This window comes from Rhinoderma darwinii, chromosome 9 (genome assembly GCF_050947455.1).
Source record: "Rhinoderma darwinii isolate aRhiDar2 chromosome 9, aRhiDar2.hap1, whole genome shotgun sequence".
In the NCBI taxonomy this organism is placed as follows: domain Eukaryota; kingdom Metazoa; phylum Chordata; class Amphibia; order Anura; family Rhinodermatidae; genus Rhinoderma; species Rhinoderma darwinii.
Genome location: NC_134695.1, coordinates 24,664,697 through 24,686,442, shown reverse-complemented (window position 1 = coordinate 24,686,442; position 21,746 = coordinate 24,664,697). Strand labels below are relative to the sequence as shown.

General features: G+C 43.7%; 1 protein-coding gene across 1 annotated transcript in view; it reads right to left on the bottom strand.

Moving 5' to 3' along the window:
• LOC142660297 (serine/threonine-protein kinase D1-like) overlaps nt 1-21,746 on the bottom strand; it is a 256,966-nt gene that overhangs the window by 5,972 nt on the left and 229,248 nt on the right. Inside the window, exons 17-18 of the mRNA XM_075836887.1 lie at nt 19,232-19,499; nt 6,920-7,005 (exon numbers count right to left, since the gene is read on the bottom strand). Coding sequence (XP_075693002.1) covers nt 6,920-7,005; nt 19,232-19,499 — 354 coding nt within the window. The remainder of the gene's footprint in view (nt 1-6,919; nt 7,006-19,231; nt 19,500-21,746) is intronic.

Genomic DNA, 21,746 nt, shown 5'->3' with positions numbered 1-21,746 from the left:
TCCCAAAGAGGAAATACTTGCAGCCTATGAAAGAGCAGCTATGAAAAAGACAAAATCTCTTTTGAACTATAAAAAGTTCAAAAAGTTTTGTATTCTTCTTTATATATGGTCCAAGGACTTCCATAATAAAAAATTTAATTCTCTGGCAAATTATATATATTATGGAGTGATCCGGCATTAAGGGAAGTAGCACTATGATAACCGATTGTAAAATTCTAATACAAAACCTGGTGAGAAGTAGATTTTCAGAGGAAAAGGGCACTCGATTAAAAGAATGTATTCTGAGAGGGAACTTTAAGTGGGCAGTGTTCCTACTGCTGATCCTTAATAAAGACAAGGTACCTGCATATAGGAGGGGTTACACAAAGTCAATGATCTAAGCCGTTCCTATGATTCTCTCACTCAAATCTAATATTTTATCTTATACTGTTACTAATGTTTTGATTGTTTTTATAATTAAAATTAAATTTAAAAATAAAATAAATTAATAAGCGTATGCATGTGACGTAAAGCGGGTTAATGTGCATAAAAGAACATAGATACATCATTATGTCATAAAGGCCAGGATGAAATGTGAGTAAACGCAAAACAGTTGTCACCTTGTTTGTGCTATCACATCTCCCAGCCCGTGGCTATGCTTGGATTTTAACAAGTGTTTAATAAAAGGACACAAAGATACCAGTGAGCCCAGCAGTTATTTTCATTTGTATGAACCTTTTTTTATGTATGTTCTTTTTAGAAATACATTATCTGTAAATGTTTTACCATGTACAATGGCACAGAACATTATAAGCACTATTCTTAATTATTGCATTATAAACCCCATCAACAAACACAAAAGAGATCTTAAAGGTTCTTTATTCAAGCAGTACATGCCTGCACAATTCTAAGTCACACCTGGTAACCTACCAAGTGGTAGCGGCACCATACTATTAATTTAATGCATCACCTGAGAAGAGTTGACATATCTCCAAAGGAACCCAAGACCACTTTAATAACTGCCCTCCAAGATCTCTTTTCCATCATCTTTGAGCTCCCTTCCCATCTAGCAATCCCCCCCCCCCCCCTAGACAGTGACAATCTTGTCCATGGGCAACACTTAATTGAACCCATGGAAAAGAGTGACACTGTTTTTTGGGGAAAAAAGCTGACATTTTTTCTAATCTCAGACTACTTAACCCCTTCAGGACACAGCCTGTTTTGGCCTTCAGGACACAGCTGATTTTTTTTAAAATCTGACATGTGTTACTTTATGTGGTAATAACTTTGGAACACTTTTACCTATCCAAGCAATTCTGAGTTTGTTTTCTCGTGAGATATTGTACTTTATGTTAATCAAAAAATTTGGTCAATACATTTTGTATTTATTTGTAAAAAACACCAAAATTTTGAGAAAATTTCGATTTTTCTAAATTTAAATGCATCTGCTTGTAAGACAGATAATAATAGCACACAAAATAGTTACCAGTTAACATTTCCAATATGTCTACTTTATGTTTGCATCGTTTTTTAAATGTCCTTTTATTTTTCTAGAACATTACAAGGCTTAGAATTTTAGCAACAATTTCTCACATTTTCAAGAAAATGTTATAAGGCTATTTCTTCAGGGACCAGTTCAGTTCTGAAGTGGCTTTGATGGCCTTATATATATTACAAACCCCTATAAATCACCCCATTTTAAAAACTGCACCCCTAAAAGTATTCAAAACAGCATTCAGAAAGTTTCTTAACCCTTTAGGGCACGTTCAGACGTGGCAGATTTTTTCCGCTGCAAATGTTGGTGCAGATTTGGGGCAATTACGCAACAAATCTGCACCAACAGTTGCATATTTGACAGGTAATTCAGACATTGCAGAAAACACAGCGGACTTGCAAAGATTTCATTTTATGCATTTCAAAGGCTGAAATACGCAGTGAAATTCCACTTCTTCTCCGCAACAGACAGTGCATGCTGCCGACTGAAAATTCCACACCGCAGCCTATGGTCCGCAGCGGAGTTTTCCGCAACGTCTGCACAAAGATAACTAAAAAGGTGTGGATACCAAACTGTCTGCAGCGAAATTCCACAGCAATTCCGCCACGTCTGAATGTGCCCTTAGGCGTTTGGCAGGAATTAAAGCAAAGTAGAGGTGAAATTTAGAAATGTCAGTTTTTTTTTACGAAATTCATTTGTAATACATTTTTTTTTGTACCACAGAAGGTTTTACACAAGAAATACAACTCAATATTTATTGCCCAGATTCTGCAGTTTTTAGAAATATCCAACATGTGGCTCTAGTATGCTAATGGACTGAAACACAGGCCTCAGAATCAAAGAGCACCTAGTGGATTTTGGTGCAACCTTTTTTTTTTAAAATATATTTTAGGTACCATGTCAACTTTGAAAAGGTCTTGTGTATATGTGGTAAAAAATTGTGGTTTGGATCCAGGGCAGGGCTCAGAAGGGAAGGAGCGCCATTGGGATTTTGGAGCGCAGATTTTGCTGGAATGGTTGTCAGTGCCATGTTGCAATTGCAACGCCCTGGACGGACCAAAACAGTGGAAACTACACCAAGGAATTTTTCTAGGGGTATAGTTGGCATTTTTACCCCACAGGTATTTTGCAGAATTTTGCGGAATTAGGCCGTGAAAATGAAAATCTTTTCGGAAAAAAAGTAAATATTTTAATTTTTTTCTAAGAAATAAAGTAGAAAAAGAACTACGACATTTGTAAAGCAATTTCTCCCGATTACGGCAATACCCCTAATAAATTTCTGTTTGTACACACGGAAGGGCTTAGATAGGAAGGGCCGCTATTTGGCTTTTAGAGCTCAAATTAAGCTGGAATGGTTTTCGGGTGTCATGTCGCGTTTGCAAAGCCCCTGAGAGACTAAAATAGTGGAAACCCCTCAAAAGTGACCCAACTTGGGAAACTGCAGCCCACAAAAACAATACTATTTGTTAAAAAAAAAATTGCTTTGTTTCGCCACATTCTGAGAGCCATAACTTTATTTTTTGGTTGATTGAGTAGTGTGAGGGCTTTTTTTGCGGGACGAGCTTTTGTTTTTATTGGTACCATTTTTTGGTACATATAACGTTTTGGTTACTTTTTCTTACATTTTATTTGAGAGCTGAGGTGACCAAAAAACTGATTTTGGTGTTTTAAATTCTTTATTTTTTATGGCGTTAACCGTACAAGTTAAATAAAAGTATATTGTAATAGTTTGGACTTTTACGGACATTTCGATATCAATTTTGTTTATTTTTTTACATTACTTTAGAGCAGGGGTCTCAAACTCGGCCGGGTAAGTGGTATATAGAAAAAATGGGAAGTTGACGGGCCGCATTACTTTCAAATTTGATACAATACAAAATTATTGTTAATCAATTAGTTATTTGAACTACTATTACACTACATTACTATAATAATACCACTAGGTTTAAAATTTGAGAGAATTCTCCACGTGCTTATTTCAACAATCCAGTTTTCCAGTTTAAGTGTCGCTAAATGCAGTCCGGCGGCTCAGTTAGCAGCGTTTGGCAGACACACATGTCAAGATTGGGCAGCCCCTTTTTAGATAGTGCCACAGTGCCCCCGGTGGATGCTGCCGCAGTGCCCTCTGTGGATGCTGCCGCAGTGCCCTCTGTGGATGCTGCCGCTGTGCCCTCTGTGGATGCTGCCGCTGTGCCCTCTGCGGATGCTGCCGCTGTACCCTCTGTGGATGCTGCCGCAGTGCCCTCCGTAGATGCTGCCACAGAGTCCTCTGTAGATGCTGCCACCGAGTCCTCTGTAGATGCTTCCACAGAGTCCTCTGTAGATGCTGCCACAGTGCCCTCTGTAGATGCTGCCACAGTGCCCTCTGTAGATGCTGCCACAGAGCCCTCTGTAGATGCTGCCACAGTGCCCTCTGTAGATGCTGCCACAGTGCCCTCTGTAGATGCTGCCACAGTGCCCTCTGTAGATGCTGCCACAGTGCCCTCTGTAGATGCTGCCACAGTGCCCTCGTAGATGCTGCCACAGTGCCCTCTGCAGATGCTGCCACAGTGCCCTCTGCAGATGCTGCCACAGTGCCCTCCGCAGATGCTGCCACAGTGATGTCGGGGCTTGCCCAGAGCTGGAGTCCCGGAGCAATCTGCATGGGATTCCAGCTCTGCTCCTGACATCACTGTCCATATATGGACATGGATGTCAGGGGTAACCCCAGAGCTGGAGTCCCGGGCAGAGAACTAGCAGTCTCTTCCTGGGACTCCAGCTGTTCTCCTGACATCACTGGGACTCCTGCTCTGGGAAAGACCCTGACATCATTATCGATGTATGGATAGCGATGTCAGAGGCTTCTCCAGAGTCCCAGAGCAGAGCCTATACTAGCGCTCTTCCTGGGGTCTCCGGCTCTGGGGAAGCCCCAGACATCGCTGTTCATATGTGGACAGCGATGTCAGGGAATTCCAGAGTCCCGGAGCAGAGCCTGTACTAGCGCTCTGCCCGGGACTCCGCTCTGGGGAAGACCCTGACACACTGTCCATATATGGACAGCGATGTCAGGGAATTCCACAGAGTCCCGGAGCAGAGCCGATACTAGCGCTCTGCACGGGACTCCGGCTCTGGGGAAGCCCCAGACATCGCTGTTCATATGTGGACAGCCATGTCAAGGAATTACAGAGTCCCGGAGCAGAGCCTACACTAGCGCTCTGCCTGGGACTCCGCTCAGGGGAAAACCCTGACACACTGTCCATATATGGATAGCGATGTCAGGGAATTCCACAGAGTCCTTGAGCAGAGCCCCAGACATCGTGTGTCCAAACATCAACACCGATGTCAGTGAATTCCATAGAGTCCCAGAGCAGAGCCGATACTAGTGCTCTGCACGGGACTCCGCTCTGGGGAAGCCCCAGACGTCTCTGTTCATATGTGGACAGCGATGTCAGGGAATTCCAGAGTCTCGGAGCAGAGCCGATACTAGCGGCTCTGTGTCCCGCGGGCCGCAGATGACAGCCCCAGGGGCCGCCATGCTTGAGACCCCTGCTTTAGGGGAAAGTAGGAAAATATTTTTTTTAACTTTTAATATTTTTTTTTACTACTAATAACTTTAGTTTACTTTTTTCCCCACATTTTATTAGTCCCCCTAGGGGACTTGAACCATCGATCATTGGATCACTGGTACAATACACTGCAATACTAATGTATTGTAATTTTTACAGGCTTCTGTAACTGCGAGATCGCTGTTTCTGCCCGTTAGTCCCGGGTGTCAGCTATAATACACTGCTGACATTCACAGTGTATGGAGCGGGCTCAGCACGTGAACTGGCTCCATACATCAACCCCGCACCACGACGTGCTAATAAATCATGGTGCGCGAAGGGATAGTGCAAAGTGAAAATTTCAATTTTCCACTGATATGCCATTTTAGTGCACAATATGTTGTGCTCAGTTTGTGCCACTTAGAACAAATACCTCATAAACTCTTAAGATGGATTCTCTGAAGTATGGCAATGCCATATATGTGGACGTAAACTGCTGTTTGGGCACGCTGTAGGGATCAGAAGGGAGGGAGCGCCATTTGGCTTTTGGAGCGCAGATTTTGCTTGGTAGTAGTTCTGTTTGGGGTATTACTGGTATTTCAGTTTATAATGTGGGGGCATATGTAAGCTGTGCGGAGTACAGCAGGGTATAATAAGGGGGTATAATATTGAAGTAAATAAATAATAATTCATAGATGTGTGGCCGGTGTCGCACTAATAAATGTCGCCCAATCTTATCCGCTTTTAGAACGCTAAACATAAATTTTATGTATATGCAATTTCATTTATCACTTTATTACATTTTTTGGCAAGCAAGGTGACCAAAAACCATCAATGCTGACAATGTTTTATTTTTTTTTTGCAGTTTTCACTGTGCGCTATAAATAACATTTTACTTAAATAGAATAGCGGGTCGATATGATTACGGCAAAGTCTTTTTTATGTTTTGCGGTATTTGCACAATAAAATCACTTTTGTCACCATATTCTGAGAAGCATAACTTTTTTTTATATTTCAGTCAAAAAAGCTGTGTAAGGGCTTTTTTTTGCGGGACTGGTTGTAGTTTTTATTGGTACTATTTTGGGGTACATGCGACTTTTTGATCACTTTTTATACTATATTTTGGGAGGGGTGGTGACAAAAAATAGCGATTCTGGCATTGAATTTTATTTATTTACCAAATATGTGTTCTTTTTCTTAACGTTTTCATTTTTTCCCTATAATGAAAGACTTATAGGAAAAAAAGCAGTTTTTGCACAGTTCTTTAACTCTTTTATAGAACACTTTTATTATTTTATTTTTTTGTCCCACTAGGGGACTTAAAGACCTATAGCACTGATGGCTGCTATAATACATTACACTACCTATGTAGTGTAATGTATTATAAGGGTCAGTGCGACGTGACAGTCGCTCTAACAGGATGCCTATCAGGACCAGCCGGAGTCTGGTTCTAATAGGCTTCCATACATAGCAAACCCTGAGGCCATAGTTTGGTCTTCGGTTGCCATGCTAACTGTCGGCAGCACCCGCAATCGCATTGCGGGCATGCCGATGTGCTACAAACCCCTTAAATGTGGCGATCGCAATCGATCACCGCATTTAAGGGGTTATTTGCCAAAATCAGCGGTGAAGAATCGCTGACCGGCAAGAGTGGCATGTCAGCTGTCGGGGAGAGCTGACCTCCCGGTTCCCGGATGCTGCCCATCAGGACAGTGTGCACGGGGAAACGTGCAGTAACTGTACATCCTGGTTCGAGAAGTAACCCCTCGCCAGGACATACAGTTGCGTCGCAACACGGGAAGGGGTTAAAGCCTCCTCCCTTCAAACCCTCTCATGCCCAGACCTCTACTCAGCTGCGTCTGTTATGTCCCTCTTTTTATATTCACAAGGATAACCAAGAAAAAGTACAAATTACACGTACCTGCATCCATGGGTGACTCAACGCCTTGTCAACACTGAATCGTCTTCTTATTTGCACTTGTAACAAACTGCTAATAAGAGCAATTGCTAGGGAGAAAAAAAAACATCACTGAGAATATGCAAATCTTCTATACTGTATTGCTGCATAAAAACTATTTCAGATATAACATGTTGCTTTTAATCTGTGGAATTCAGTACATATTTTCTTTCTTAGTGCTAACAAGAATGTACTTACACTTCTGTGTGAGCTGTCTGTGTTAGAATTGTATATTTCTTCTCAAAAGGGGGATTGGATATCCTCATGGGAAAGCACAGAAGCCCCCCCCCCCTCCTCCTCTGCTGGTGTAACTCAAAATAGTTTTTTTCAAGATACACTACCGTTCAAAAGTTTAGGGTCACTTAGAAATTTCCTTATTTTTGATGAAAAGCACCGTTTTTTTCAATGAAGATAATATTAAATTAATCAGAAATACACTCTATACATTATTAATGTGCTAAATGACTATTCTAGCTGCAAACGTCTGGTTTTTAATGCAATATCTACATAGGTGTATAGAGGCCCATTTCCAGCAACCATCACTCCAGTGTTCTAATGGTACATTGTGTTTGCTAACTGTGTTAGAAGGCTAATGGATGATGAGAAAACACTTGAAAACCCTTGTGCAATTATGTTAGCACCGCTGTAAACAGTTTTGCTGTTTAGAGGAGCTATAAAACTGACCTTCCTTTGAGCTAGTTGAGAATCTGGAGCATTACATTTGTGGGTTCGATTAAACTCTCAAAATGGCTAGAAAAAGAGAGCTTTCATGTAAAACTCGACAGTCTATTCCTGTTCTTAGAAATGAAGGCTATTCCATGCGAGAAATTGCCAAGAAACTGAAGATTTCCTACAACGGTGTGTACTACTCCCTTCAGAGGACAGCACACACAGGCTCTAACCAGAGTAGAAAGAGAAGTGGGAGGACCCGCTGCACAACTGAGCAACAAGACAAGTACATTAGAGTCTCTAGTTTGTGAAATAGACGCCTCACAGGTCCTCTACTGGCAGCTTCATTAAATAGTACCCGCAAAACGCCAGTGTCAACGTCTACAGTGAAGAGGCGACTCCGGGATGCTGGCTTTCAGGGCAGAGTGGCAAAGAAAAAGCCATATCTGAGACTGGCTAATAAAAGGAAAAGATTAATATGGGCAAAAGCACACAGACATTGGACAGAGGAAGATTGGAAAAAAGTGTTATGGACAGACAGGGGCGTAGCTAAAGGCTCAATGGCCCGATGCAAAAATTCTTACTGGGTCCCCCCCCCCCCCCACAAACTTCTCATGGCCGATGGTCCGCAGCTTTCAGCTGCATCGCTGGGTCTCCTAAGTGACCCAACAATGCAGCACTAGCAGCCGGGGCGTCACTAAGGCTGGGTTCCCACACCTTATTTACGGACGTAATTCGGGCGTTTTAGCATTGAATTACGTCCGAAAATGCCGCTCAAAAGCGTTGGCAAACATCTGCCCATTCATTTGAATGGGTCTTACGATGTTCTGTGCCGACGGTCATTTTTTTTACGCGCCGCTGTCAAAAGGCGGCGCGTAAAAAAGACGCCCGCGTCAAAGAAGTGCCTGTCACTTCTTCAGACGTAAATGGAGCCGTTTTCCATGGACTCCATAGAAAAACAGCTCCAATTACGTCCGTAATGGACACAGCGAAAGACGCCTGCACATGCCATTACGGTGCTGTTTTCTCCTGAAAACAGCACCGTAATTTCAGCCGTAACAGACGCTGCCGTGTGAACATACCCTCAGGGCTTAAAATGTCAGGGAAATAGCCCCAATACATATGTGTCCGCCCAAAAAAAAGTGTGTATATGAGACAGCATAGCATATCTATAGCACTACGGCCCTATAAACTATGGATAGGATTAGATACAGTGGCTCAGCAGACAGTATCACACATGATTGGATTAGATACAGTGGCTCAGAAGGCAATATCACAAATGATAGGATTAGATACAGTGGCCCAGCAGACAGTATCACACATGATAGGATTAAATACAGTGGCTCAGCAGACAGTACCACACATGATAGGATTAGATACAGTGGCTCAACAGACATTACCACACATGATAGGATTAGATACAGTGGCTCAGAAGTCAATATCACACATGATAGGATTAGATACAGTGGCCCAGCAGACAGTATCACACATGATAGGATTAGATACAGTGGCTCAGCAGACAGTACCACACATGATAGGATTAGATACAGTGGCTCAGCAGACAGTACCACACATGATAGGATTAGATACAGTGGCTCAGAAGGCAGTATCACACATGATAGGATTAGATACAGTGGCTCAGCAGACAGTATCACACATGATCGGATTAGATATAGGGCCCAGCAGACAGTATCACACAAGATACGATTAGATACAGGGCCCAGCAGACAGTATCACACATGATTGGATTAGATACACAGCTCAGCAGACAGTATCACACATGATTGGATTAGATACAGGGCCCAGCTCGCTGACATTGCGGCTCCAGCGCTGGACCCAGGATAGGTAAGAATAATAATTTTGCTTCTTTATGTGTTACTGATTATTTTTGTGTGTTTGTGTTATTTTACAGGTTCGGTTGTTGGACTTCGGATTCGAGGACTTCAATGACGGCGCTTTTTTATTCTCAATAAAATGGTTAATGAGGGTTGTGTTTTTTTATTTCAATCAAATATTTTTTCTATGTGCTTGTATCTTTTTAAACTTTTATTATCACCGCCTTAGTAATGGCCGCTGGCTGATTGACAACCTCCATTACTAAGGCGGGGCTTAATGTTAGCCGGTGCAGAGGCTACACTAACCCCCATTATTACCCCGGTACCCACCGCCACCAGGAGTACTGGGAAGAGCCGGGTACGAACCGCAGGCTGGTAGTATTAGGTAGTATTAGGCTGGAGAAGGCCAAAAACAGTGGCCCTTCCCACCCTTATAATGCTGCCTGCTGCTGCTGTGTTGTATCTGGCTGGTTATGAAAATTGGGGGGGGACCCCACATCGTTCTTTCCAATAAATATTTATATATTTTTTTTTTTAAATGACGTGGGGTCATTTTTAAATGACGTGCAGCAGCAGCCTAGCATCACCAGGGTAGGCAGGGCCACTGATTTTGGCCTTTCCCCTCCTGATAATACCAGCCTGCGGCCACCTCAGTGGCCGACCATCACTACAGATGGTCAGGTACTGGATCGTACCCGGCTCTTCCCAGCACCCCTGGTGGCGGTGGGTACCGGGGTAATAAAGGGGGTTAGTGTTAGCCTCTGCATCGGCATCGGCTAACACTAAGCCCCGCCTTAGCAATGGATGCTGTCAATCAGCCGGCGGCCATTACTAAGGCGGTAGTAAAATAGTTTAAAAAAAAACACAAAGACATAGAAAAAATATTTTATTGAAATAAAAAAAAACCCACACAGCCCTCATTAACCATCGAAGTAGTCCTGGAATCCGACATAGTCCAACGACCGAACCTGTAAGAAAACACACGAAAAATGATTAGTAACACATGTGTTAGGCTTAGATACAGGGCCCATGTGTGATACTGTCTGTGGGACCCTGTATCTAAGCCTAGCACAACGTAGGCTTAGATACAGGGTCCAGCAGACAGTAATCTTATACAGTATAAGATTACTGTGTGCTGGGGCCCTGTATCTAAACCTACAGTGTGGTAGGCTTATATACAGGGCCCATCAGACAGGATCACACATGGGCCATGTATCTAAGCCTACCATGTGATTGGCTTAGATACAGGGCCCAGCAAACAGGATCACGCATGGGCCATGTATCTAAGCCTACCATGTGATTGGCTTAGATACAGGGCCCAGCAGACAGGATCACACAATCTGTGATCCTGTCTCATGGGCCCCCTAAGCCTGCTACATCGTAGGCTTAGGTGTTGTACAGTCCCTATACATTGATGGCCTATCCTCAGGATAGGCCATCAATAGCTGATGTGTCTCTCGGGACCCGCAAATCAGCTGTTTTGAAGGGGCCGCAGCACTCGTACGAGAGCTGCTTCCCCTTCATTTCATTACTCGCTCACACTGTGAATCGCCGACACGGATTCACAGTGTGACCGGAATGAAGTGACAGGAATGAAGGGGAGCAGCTCTCGTACAAGTGCTGCGGCCCCTTCAAAACAGCTGATTGGCGGGTCCCGGGAGTCGGACCCCGCCAGTCAGGGCTAACCTTACCTTCCTCTTCGGCCGTGGCGGGAGTTCTGTCGTCTCGATGCTGTGCGCGGCGCATAGCTCTGTGACGTCATGCGCTGCGCACAGCGCTTGACGTCAGGACCTCCGCTGCGATCCGGAACCAGGAAGGTAAGTAAAGTATGTTACTATAGTAACAGGGGCCCGCGTCCCGAGTTACTATAGTAACTTTTTATTAATGTGGTGCGGGGGGCCGTGGGCCAATCCAACTTGTGGGAGGGCCTTCTGGAAGCATGGGGTGAAATGTCTCCTGATTACCTCAGCAAATTAACAGCTAGAATGCCAAAGGTCTACAATGCTGTAATTGCTGCAAATGGAGCATTCTTTGACGAAAGCAAAGTTTGAAGGAGAAAATTATTATTTCAAATAAAAATCATTATTTCTAACCCTGTCAATGTCTTGACTATATTTTCTAGTCATTTTGCAACTCATTTGATAAATATAAGTGTGAGATTTCATGGAAAACACAAAATTGTCTGGGTGACCCCAAAATTTTGAACGGTAGTGTATATAAAGTACTAACAAAGTCCTTGATTCCGGCCAGTATCCCGCTGTCCTGGGCGGCCGTGGGTATGTTCCGCTGTCAACTGTATCTGTGTCCTCAGAACCATCCCTGCTTCAGAATTAGATCAGAGCGACGGAGGAGAGGGAGCTCCTCTGCTCGCCGAGGATTCCCCGAGTACAGCACTACTTTAAGCGCTGTGCTCGGGGAAGCCCTTGACGTCATTGTCCATATATGGACAATGACGTCACTGGCTACACCTTGAGCGGAATCCCCCTTGACGATGACCTGGCCGGGGATTCGGCTCCTAGATGAAAGCCCTGAAGTCACTGTCCATACATGGACATTGACGTTAGGGGCTTCTCCTGGAGCAGGATCCCCAGCCAGAGTCAGCAACGGGGATTAGTCTCAAGGAGTAGCCACTGACGTCACTGTCCATATATGGACTTAAGCCATCAATCCTGTTTTGTTGGGTCTGCCTTCACTCCGGCTGCATGCCCCAGTCCTTGACTGGAATTCCGGAGAAGTACACAGATCCATCCTGCCCAGCCTCCTCTGTCCCAGTCATTAGCAGGTCTACCCACTGACTATGCAGAGTTTGCAGACATCTTCAGCAAGAAGGAGGCTGAGATGCTTCCCCCGCACCATTCTTACAACTGTCTGATTGAACTAGTCCCAGACACCTCACCTCCCCATGGATGGGTATATCCTCTTTCCTTGCCAGAGACCCAGGCCATGTCAGCCTATGTCAAGGAGAATCTTGAAAGGGGGTTTATACGAAAGACCTCCTCCCCGGCCGGAGCCGTGGTGTTCTTTATTAAAAAAAGGATGGAACTTTTCGACCCTGCATCGACTACCGTGGTCTCAACCAGATCACGGTCAAGAATATATATCCATTGCCACTGATCCCTGAGTTATTTGACCGTATACAAAGAGCCAAGATTTTCTCTAAGCTGGACTTGCGTGGGGCTTACAACTTGATCCGAATCCATCGGGGTGACGAGTGGAAGATGGCATTCAACACTCAAGATGAGCACTATGAAAACCTGCTGATGCGCTTTGGTCTGTGTAACGCTCCAGCGGTCTTCCAGGAATTTGTGAACGATATCTTCCAAGATCTCAGAAGTTCTCTGCCATTCCTGAGCTACATCATCTCTGATCAAGGCCTCAAGATGGATCCTGTGAAAGGGAAGTCCGTCTTGGAGTGGCCACGTCCTCAGGGACTGTGATCCATACAGGGTTTTCTGGGATTCGCTAACTTCTACCTGCAGTTTATCCCAAATTTCTCGTCGCTGATGGCTCCCATCTCTACCCTTACCAAGAAAGGTGTGAACGCCAAGGTGTGTCAGAATAAGCATTTAATAGCCTCAAGAGTACCTTCCCTTCAGAGCCTCCATCATCCAGATGTATCTCAACAGTTCTCTTTGGAAGTGGATGCTTCCTCTGTTGCTGCAGGTGCACTTCTGTTCTAAAGAAGCTTCAAGGGAAAGGCAGTATTGTGTGGCTATTACTCAAGACTTTTTCCTTCCACAGAGCATAATTACTCTAATGGGGATCGGGAGTTACTGGCTATCAAGCTGGCACTGGAGGAGTGGAAACATCTGCTAGAGGGCGCAGTTCATCCCATTTTGATATACGCCAACCACAAGATTCTCACCTATATCCAGTCGGCTCAACGGCTAAACCCCTGTCAAGCCAGGTGGTCGCTGTTTTTCACCCATTTCCAGTTTGTGCTCCACTCCGTCCGGCTGACAAGAATGAGAGAAAGCCGATGCCCTGTCTAGGTCATTTGAAACTGAGGACACTGTGGAGACCCCTCTATGTATCGTAGTCCCGTCCTGTATTATTGCTGCTAATCCCCTGCAAGTTAGAGACATCCCTCCGGGGAGGACTTTTGTTCGTCTGACAGACAAGAGGACAATTCTTTGCTGGAGACACAGCTCCAAAATGGCTGGGCATGCTGGTGTCCGTAAGACATGAGACTTGATAGCCCGTGATTTCTGGTGGCCCACGCTGCCTAAATATATTGTGAAATATGTTTCTTCCTCCACTGTCTGTGCTTCAAATAAATTTGCCCATTCCAGACCTGCCGGTCTGCTCCAACCTCTACCTGCGCCCAACACTCCCTGGCAGAATATTGCAATGGACTTTGTCACAGATCTTCCTCCCTCAGCAGGACGCAATATTGTCTGGGTGGTGGTGGACTGGTTCTCTAAGATGGCACATTTTATCCTGCTAACCGGCCTACCTTCTGCTCCTCGTCTGGTGAACCTGTTCATTCAACATATCTTCTGCCTGCATGGCTTGCCTCTTCATATCGTGTCTGATCGGGAGGTCCAGTTCACTTCAAAATTCTGGAGAGCCCTCTGTAAACTCCTCGATATGGGAATGGACTTTTCCTCGGCCTACCATCCTTAGTCTAAGGGTCAAGTCGAGAGGATTAACCAAATTTTGGAGAATTATCTTCGTCACTTTATCTCCGTGCAGCATGACGACTGGGTACAGCTTCTTCCATGGGCCGAATTCTCCTATAACAACCACACAAGTGTAGTCCACTAGTTCCAAGCCATTCTACATAGTCTACGGCCAACATCCACGAGTTCCTCTTCCTGTTCCTGCTACAACTCAGGTACCTGCAGCTGACTCTGCGTTGGGAACTTTCTACACATTTGGCAACAGACCAGGTCCTCTATTCTACTGGCACTCAATCGCATGAAGCGAAAGGCTGATACGCGAAGAAGAGAGCTGCCTCAGTTTCTTCCTGGAACCAAAGTCTGGCTGTCCTCGAGGAATGTTCGTTTGAAGATGCCCTCATACAAATTTGCTCCCATGTTCCTCTGACCTTTTGAGATCCTGCAACAGATAAACCCTGTCTCCTATAAGCTTTGACTGCCACCTACCCTCAGAATCCCTAACTCCTTTCATGTGTCCCTCCTGAAACCTGTGGTTCTGAACTGCTACAGTAAAGCCCCTACTTCTGGAGTTGCTCCCAGCGGTTCTTCTGATGTGCTCGAGGTGAAGTAGATTCTTGACTACAAGAGAGTGGAAGGAAGGACTTTGTATTTAGTGGACTGGAGAGGGTTTGGTCCTGAGGAGTGGTCCTGGGAGCCAGCAGAGAACCTTAATGCCCCTACCCTCATTAGAAAATTCCTCTCACTCTCTGGACCCAATAAGCGATGGCCGCGACCGCAGACCTCTGTCTTCTTGCCAGCGCCTCCCTCCTCGGAGACGCCAGCACACGTGGCCATCCTACTCTAAAGTGTCATCTAGGATGCGCGCGCTCGTAGGCCTTAAAGGGCCTTAAAGGGCCAGCGCTTGCATCTGCCACGTCTTCTGTCATATACCACGTCTGATATCATCCGCCACGTCTGGTGTTATCTGCCACACCTGCTGTCATATACCACGTCTGGTATCATCTGCCACGTCTGGCGTCATCTGACACATCAAGTTCCATCCGTGCCAAAGCCTCTGCTACTTTCTGGACTCTTATAGGTAATCTTGTTATTAGGACTTTACCTAGACTTTATAGACTGCTGTTTAGTCAACCGCTACTCCGCTATGGCGGTGTGGCCTAGTGGGTCCACATACCCCCAGATCGTGACATTGACTAGTTGTATTTAATTTTAATTAAATGTTTAATTTTAATTTAATTTTAATTAAATGTTTTTTAAGGTCTTGGTCAAGAAGTAGTACTTTTCAATGTTCAATGTTATTCATTTCGTCACATTTATCATGTAACGTCGTGATGAATCTGATCTTGTCATAGTAATTTTCCACTTTCCCTTTTATTTCTAACAATTTACTTTGATCCGTGCGTAAAGCTTGATTATACGTTTGATTTTGCATCCTGTCAAATTCCTTTCTTTCAGACGATTCTTGAGATCCTCAGCGCCCAAATTAAACTTCTCCAGAGTTGAGCATTTCTTCCTCAATCTTAGGAATCTCAGTTTTGGAATTCCTTTAATCGTCCTTCTCGCATCCAAGAGACTGTTGGTATTCCGTCTCTTAACTATATAAATCAGTTACAATTTCACTTTTCTTATTGATGCCTATCTTGGAATTTCAATCCCACTGTAAGGCCTGATTCACACGAACGTGTTAAACGTCTGTGGGGCGGCCGTTGAAACAGCGGCCGTCCAACGGACCTATGTTACTCAATGTAGGCGTTCATACAGCCGTTGTTTCAACGGACCGCGTGAAGGGTCTGTGAGAAAATAGGACATGTCCTATCTTTTCACGCATCCCGCATCCCTCCATAGACTCTCAACTCTGGGGGATGCGTGGCATCGAGTCCCGCAGCGCTGAGCACGGATGCACCTCGGACGTGAAAAACTGCAGATGCGCAGCGCTCGTGTGAATCAGGCCTAATAGAGTGCCAATTTAATGTTAAGCTCATGGTCATTAAGGCCATGTACCAACTTCAGCAGCTCATATTCTGGCCCCCGCCAGATGAATATGATGTCATCTATATAACAATATTGGATTACATTCAAGTTTTGCCACTGCCGGAGATTACGTGCGATATACTCAGCCCTCTCTGGCAGACCCGTTGATTTTGAAAGGGACTACCGCGTCATTCAAATGGAAGACATGGGACCTCAGTTCTCCTGTTTGGTTTCAGTCCCAGCGGCCGGACGCCCACCGATCAGACACTTATCACCTATCTTTTTTGATAGGACATACTGTGAGTTTCAATCTTAGGCAAACTCCTTTAAAGGAAATATATCACCTATTTTTTTTCCTAATTAAAGGCAGATAGTGAAACAATCTTTTTTCTAAGCTAATTTAACTTTTTAAATGTAGATTTGTTTATTCTATTTTCTGTACATAAATATGGGGTCAGCCATCTTGCCTAAACTGCTGATAAAATCCTTTAGAGATATTTTTTACAGCAGCCACCTGTACCATAGGAACCTGTAAATAGCGGGGACCCATCTAATATATATTTTTGAAAGTTTGCTTGAAGCCCGATTTTTCATTTTTTTAAAAGCAGTCCATGTGACCGCTGCAGCCTGTGATTGGCTACAGCGGTCACATGGGATGAAACATGGAGGAAGAAGCAGGAGTTCTGGGTAAGTTAACTTTTAAAGAGGCTTTCTCACCAGATTTTGCAACCCCTATCTCCTATTGCAGCAGATCGGCGCTGCAATGTAGATAAGAGTAACGTTTTTTGTTTTTTTAAAACGAGCATTTTTGGCCAAGTTATGACCATTTTTATAATTATGCAAATGAGGCTTTCTAAAGTACAACTGGGCGTGTTTAAAGTTATGTACAAGTGGGCGTGTATTGTGTATGTACATCTAGGCGTTTTTACTTCTTTTACTAGCTGGGCGTTGTGACTAGAAGTGTATGATGCTGACAAATCGGCATCATCCACTTCTCTTCACAACGCCCAGCTTCTGGCAGTGCACAGACACACAGCGTGTTCTCGAGAGATCACGCTGTGACGTCACTCACTTCCTGCCCCAGGTCCTGCATCGTGTCGGACGAGCGAGGACACATCGGCACCAGAGGCTACAGTTGATTCAGCAGCAGCATCAGCGTTTGCAGGTAAGTAGCTACATCGACTTACCTGCAAATGCTGCTGCAGAATCAAATGTAGCCTCTGGTGCCGATGTGTCCTCGCTCGTCCGACACGATGCAGGACCTGGGGAAGTGACGTCACAGCGTGATCTCTCGAGAACACGCTGTGTGTCTGTGCACTGCCAGAAGCTGGGCGTTGTGAAGAGAAGTGGATGATGCCGATTCGTCAGCATCATACACTTCTAGTCACAACGCCCAGCTAGTAAAAGAAGTAAAAACGCCCAGATGTACATACACAATACACGCCCACTTGTACATAACTTTAAACACGCCCAGTTGTACTTTAGAAAGCCACATTTGTATAAATATAAAAATGGTCATAACTTGGCCAAAAATGCTCGTTTTAAAAAAAACAAAAAACGTTACTCTTATCTACATTGCAGCGCCGATCTGCTGCAATAGGAGATAGGGGTTGCAAAATCTGGTGACAGAGCCTCTTTAATACTTTTAACTCCAGTGCTTGTCACTGTCCCGGGTGCTGAAAGAGTTACTGCCGATCAGTTAACTCTTTCAGCACCCTGGACAGTGACTATCCCCTGACGTCGCCTAGCAATGCTCCCGTAATTACGGGTGCACACACATAGTGTAAAGGATCTGCCAGACACAGCTTCTGTGTTGACGCCCGTGGTTAATCAGTCTGCATCTGCTCCTAGGTCTGATAGAGTGACTCGATCTGCAACCACACAGGCTGGTAGGCTGAGGAGTGGGAGAACCTATCACAGCCTGGCCAGACAGTTCTAGCTCCTGCCCTCGGTCTATGTATACATTCATTTGCTTCTTGTCTTTGCCTGTGATTCTTTCTTGTTTCCTGGCTCTGCTGTTCCAGCTATTACTATTGACCTCAGCTTCATATTGACCCTGGCTTTACTGACTACGCTCCTGCTCTGCGTTTGGTACCTCGTACACTCTTGGTTTGACTCAGCTCGTTCACTACTCTTGTTGCTCACGGTGTTGCCGTGGGCAACTGCCCCTTTTTCCCTTAGCTTCTGTGTTCCTTTGTCTGTTTGTCTGTTGGGCATATATTGAGCGTAGGGACCGTCGTCCAGTTGTACGCCGTCGCCTAGGACGGGTCGTGCAAGTAGGCAGGGACTGAGTGGCGGGTAGATTTTGGCTCACCTGTCTGTCTCCCTACCCCGTCATTACACGTAGCCACCCGTAATTACGGGAGCCCCATAGACTTATATTGGCCTGCCAGTGCCGTAATTACAGCCTGAAATAGGACATGTTCTATATTTTTCAATGGCCCGGGCACCTTCCCGTAAGCAAACGGGAAGGTACCCGTGGCCAATAGAAGTCTATGGGCGTTTTTACATTCGTGTGCATGAGGCCTAAATCTGTAATGAATATATTGCTTCATTTCATTTATTTTATGCTTCCAATAACATTAGTTACACTCTCTAGCAATTAAATGCATATCGAAAGGTAGCAATTAAATTCATACTGAGAGGTATTTAAATAGTGAGCTTTTACTCTATCCATACCATAAGTCAACCTCCCGAGCAACGCCGGGTATAAAAGCTTGTTAACTTCTATGGGAGAGTTTTCTAGGCATGCTCTGTGGCCATTGCAGAGGCCATTGTGCAGAAAGGGGGAGGAGGGGAGCTGTGTCCATCACCTATTGTCAATGGTGGATTCTGTGTTATCTATATATAGGAGTTACCTTTTATTGTAATCCTGTTTGTGATGATAATGAGATCACTGCTGAAACGTGATTTCTACTGAACAGGAAGTTTAAATCTATTGTGAGGCTCAGTGGCCAGAGTGAAGACTGCAAGAGTTTAGGATTATTTTTAATATTGATAATGACATAGAAAATAAAAATAAAAAAATCACCAAAAATTCTTAAAAATTATGTTTAACATAAAAACTTGATTTAAACAGGCCATTTTCTGATGACACGTTCCTTTTAAGACTCTAAGATCTAATCTATAATTATTTCCTTTAACACTATAACTGTAACATCCGTAAGTCTGACTCTTACCATCATTTGAAATCTCATTCCATGGGTTCTTAGGATACATAAACGCTGCATTCCGTATCTGATCGTTAATATCTTCATCCTCATTAAAGGGAAAGGTACCACTTAGGCTGACATAGATGATCACTCCAACAGACCACATATCCAATGAACGATTGTAACCACTGTTACTCAAAACTTCAGGGGCCAGATATGCAGGAGTTCCAACAACTGACCTTCGGAAAGACTTTTCACCAATGATGCGAGCAAAGCCAAAGTCACAAAGTTTTATCTTAATTGTAAACATAAAAGAGTAAAAATTAGCAACATAAAATTAGCAACAATAAAGATCCATCAACGGCAGCTAGTTGACATTTACAGGTAGCAACTGTTAGATTTGTTATCTTTACTGCCCAGAAAAAAAAGCTCTAAATAAGTGGTCCTAGAAAAATAAGAAAAAAAAAGGTACTGTATATTACAACTATGCTAGCTTTTACATGTCATGACTGTACATCTAAAGTTAATTAAAGGTGGCAAAAGATAAGGAACTAGAAGGGCACAACAGTACACAGTAGATACAGATAAATAGACTGCCCATTATATATTATAAAATGAGGGGGCGGAGCCTGACCTCAAGCCTGGTGGCAGTTTGAATGCTAAGCCCTATCAGTGCTGCAGATAGCAGATTTTACTAGTGACAACCCTTTCAAAATAATCAGTCTGGGAAAATATAATGGCTGTATGGCCGTACCCATAGGCTTCAAAACAGCAATTTGAACTGGATACGTTTCTCTTAAAAGATGGAGAATTTCACAATTTCACCGGGATACAGTCACAGAAGGCGCCTAAACGTGCCACTGGTTTAAATGCGAGAGAAGACTCTGATCAAAGCATTGAGGATTCTGATGGGGATATTGAAGAAAGCAGTTAAAGAGACTCTGTCACCACATTATAAGTGCCCTGTCTCCTATATAAGGAGATCGGCGCTGTAATGTAGGTGACAGTAATGCTTTTTATTAAAAAAAACAATCTTTTTTCACAACGTTAGGAGCGATTTTGGTTTATGCTAATGAGTTTCTTAATGCCCAAGTGGGCGTACTTTTACTTTCGACCAAGTGGGCGTTGTACAGAGGAGTGCATGACGCTGACCAATCGGCATCATGCACTCCTCTCCATTCATTTACACTGCACTAGCGATATAGTTATATCACTATTTGCAGCTTCATACACAAGCCCTAACATTACTACAGTGTCCAGGATAATGAATACACATGACCATCCAGCCTGGACGTCATGTGTACTCAGAATCCTGACACTTCTGACTCTTTTTTGTCAGATTCCAGCAACGGATACGAAATCTCGCGAGATCACGGAGCTAAACGAGATTTGGTTTCACTTGCCGGAATCTCACAAAAAAAAGAGTCAGAAGTGTCAGGATTCTGAGTACACATGACGTCAAGGCTGGATGGTCATGTGTATTCATTATCAGGACACTGTAGTAATGTTAGGGTTTGTGTATGTAGCTGCACATAGTGATATAACTATATCGCTAGTGCAGTGTAAATGGATGGAGAGGAGTGCATGATGCCAATTGGTCAGCATCATACACTCCTCTGTACAACGCCCACTTGGTCGAAAGTAAAAATACGCCCACTTGGGCATTAAGAAAGCTCATTAGCATAAACCAAAATCGCTCCTAACGTTGTGAAAAAAGGTCGTTTTTTAAAATAAAAAGCATTACTGTCACCTACATTACAGCGCCGATCTCCTTATATAGGAGACAGGGCACTTATAATGTGGTGACAGAGTCTCTTTAAAGCCTCAATCAGCAGATCATTTCTGAGAAAGGCTCTTGTACGAGCAATGAGCCCTCTTGAGCAGGAACTGGCAGACATACGGAACAACGTCAAGCAAGGAGACTGTCAGAATCACGATATACTGCAATACATTAGTATTGCAGTATATCATGCAAGCCATCCAATGATCGCTGCTTCAGGTCCCCTAGGGGTAAAATAAAAAAAGTAAAAAACATTTAAATAAACTTTTTTTTTCATGTTCCAAAAAAAAAAACACCTTTTCCCATTTCTCCCCTAAAGCAATGTTAAAAAAAATAAAAGTTAACATAACTGGTATCACCGTGTCCGTAAATGTTCGGAATATCACAATATAGCATTGCCGTAAAAAAAAATAAATTATATATATATATATATATATATATATATATATATATATATATATATATATATATATATATATACAAATGAAGAAATAGACGCGGCACTCCAAAAGTAGTTGCAAAGATAGTGGTTTATTCACCCATTTAAAGAAATAGCTACGTTTCAGTCCTCTCAGCAGGACCTTTGTCAAGCGTTTCTTCGTTTGTGTATCCAATTCCGGACCGCGTGGATGACGGCCAAGGACGCATAGCACCGTGATACTTGAATTCTCTGAAGTGCTGCTTTTTTCTACCTACTATATATATATATATATATATATATATATATATATATATATATATATATATAAAACATGCTGTTTT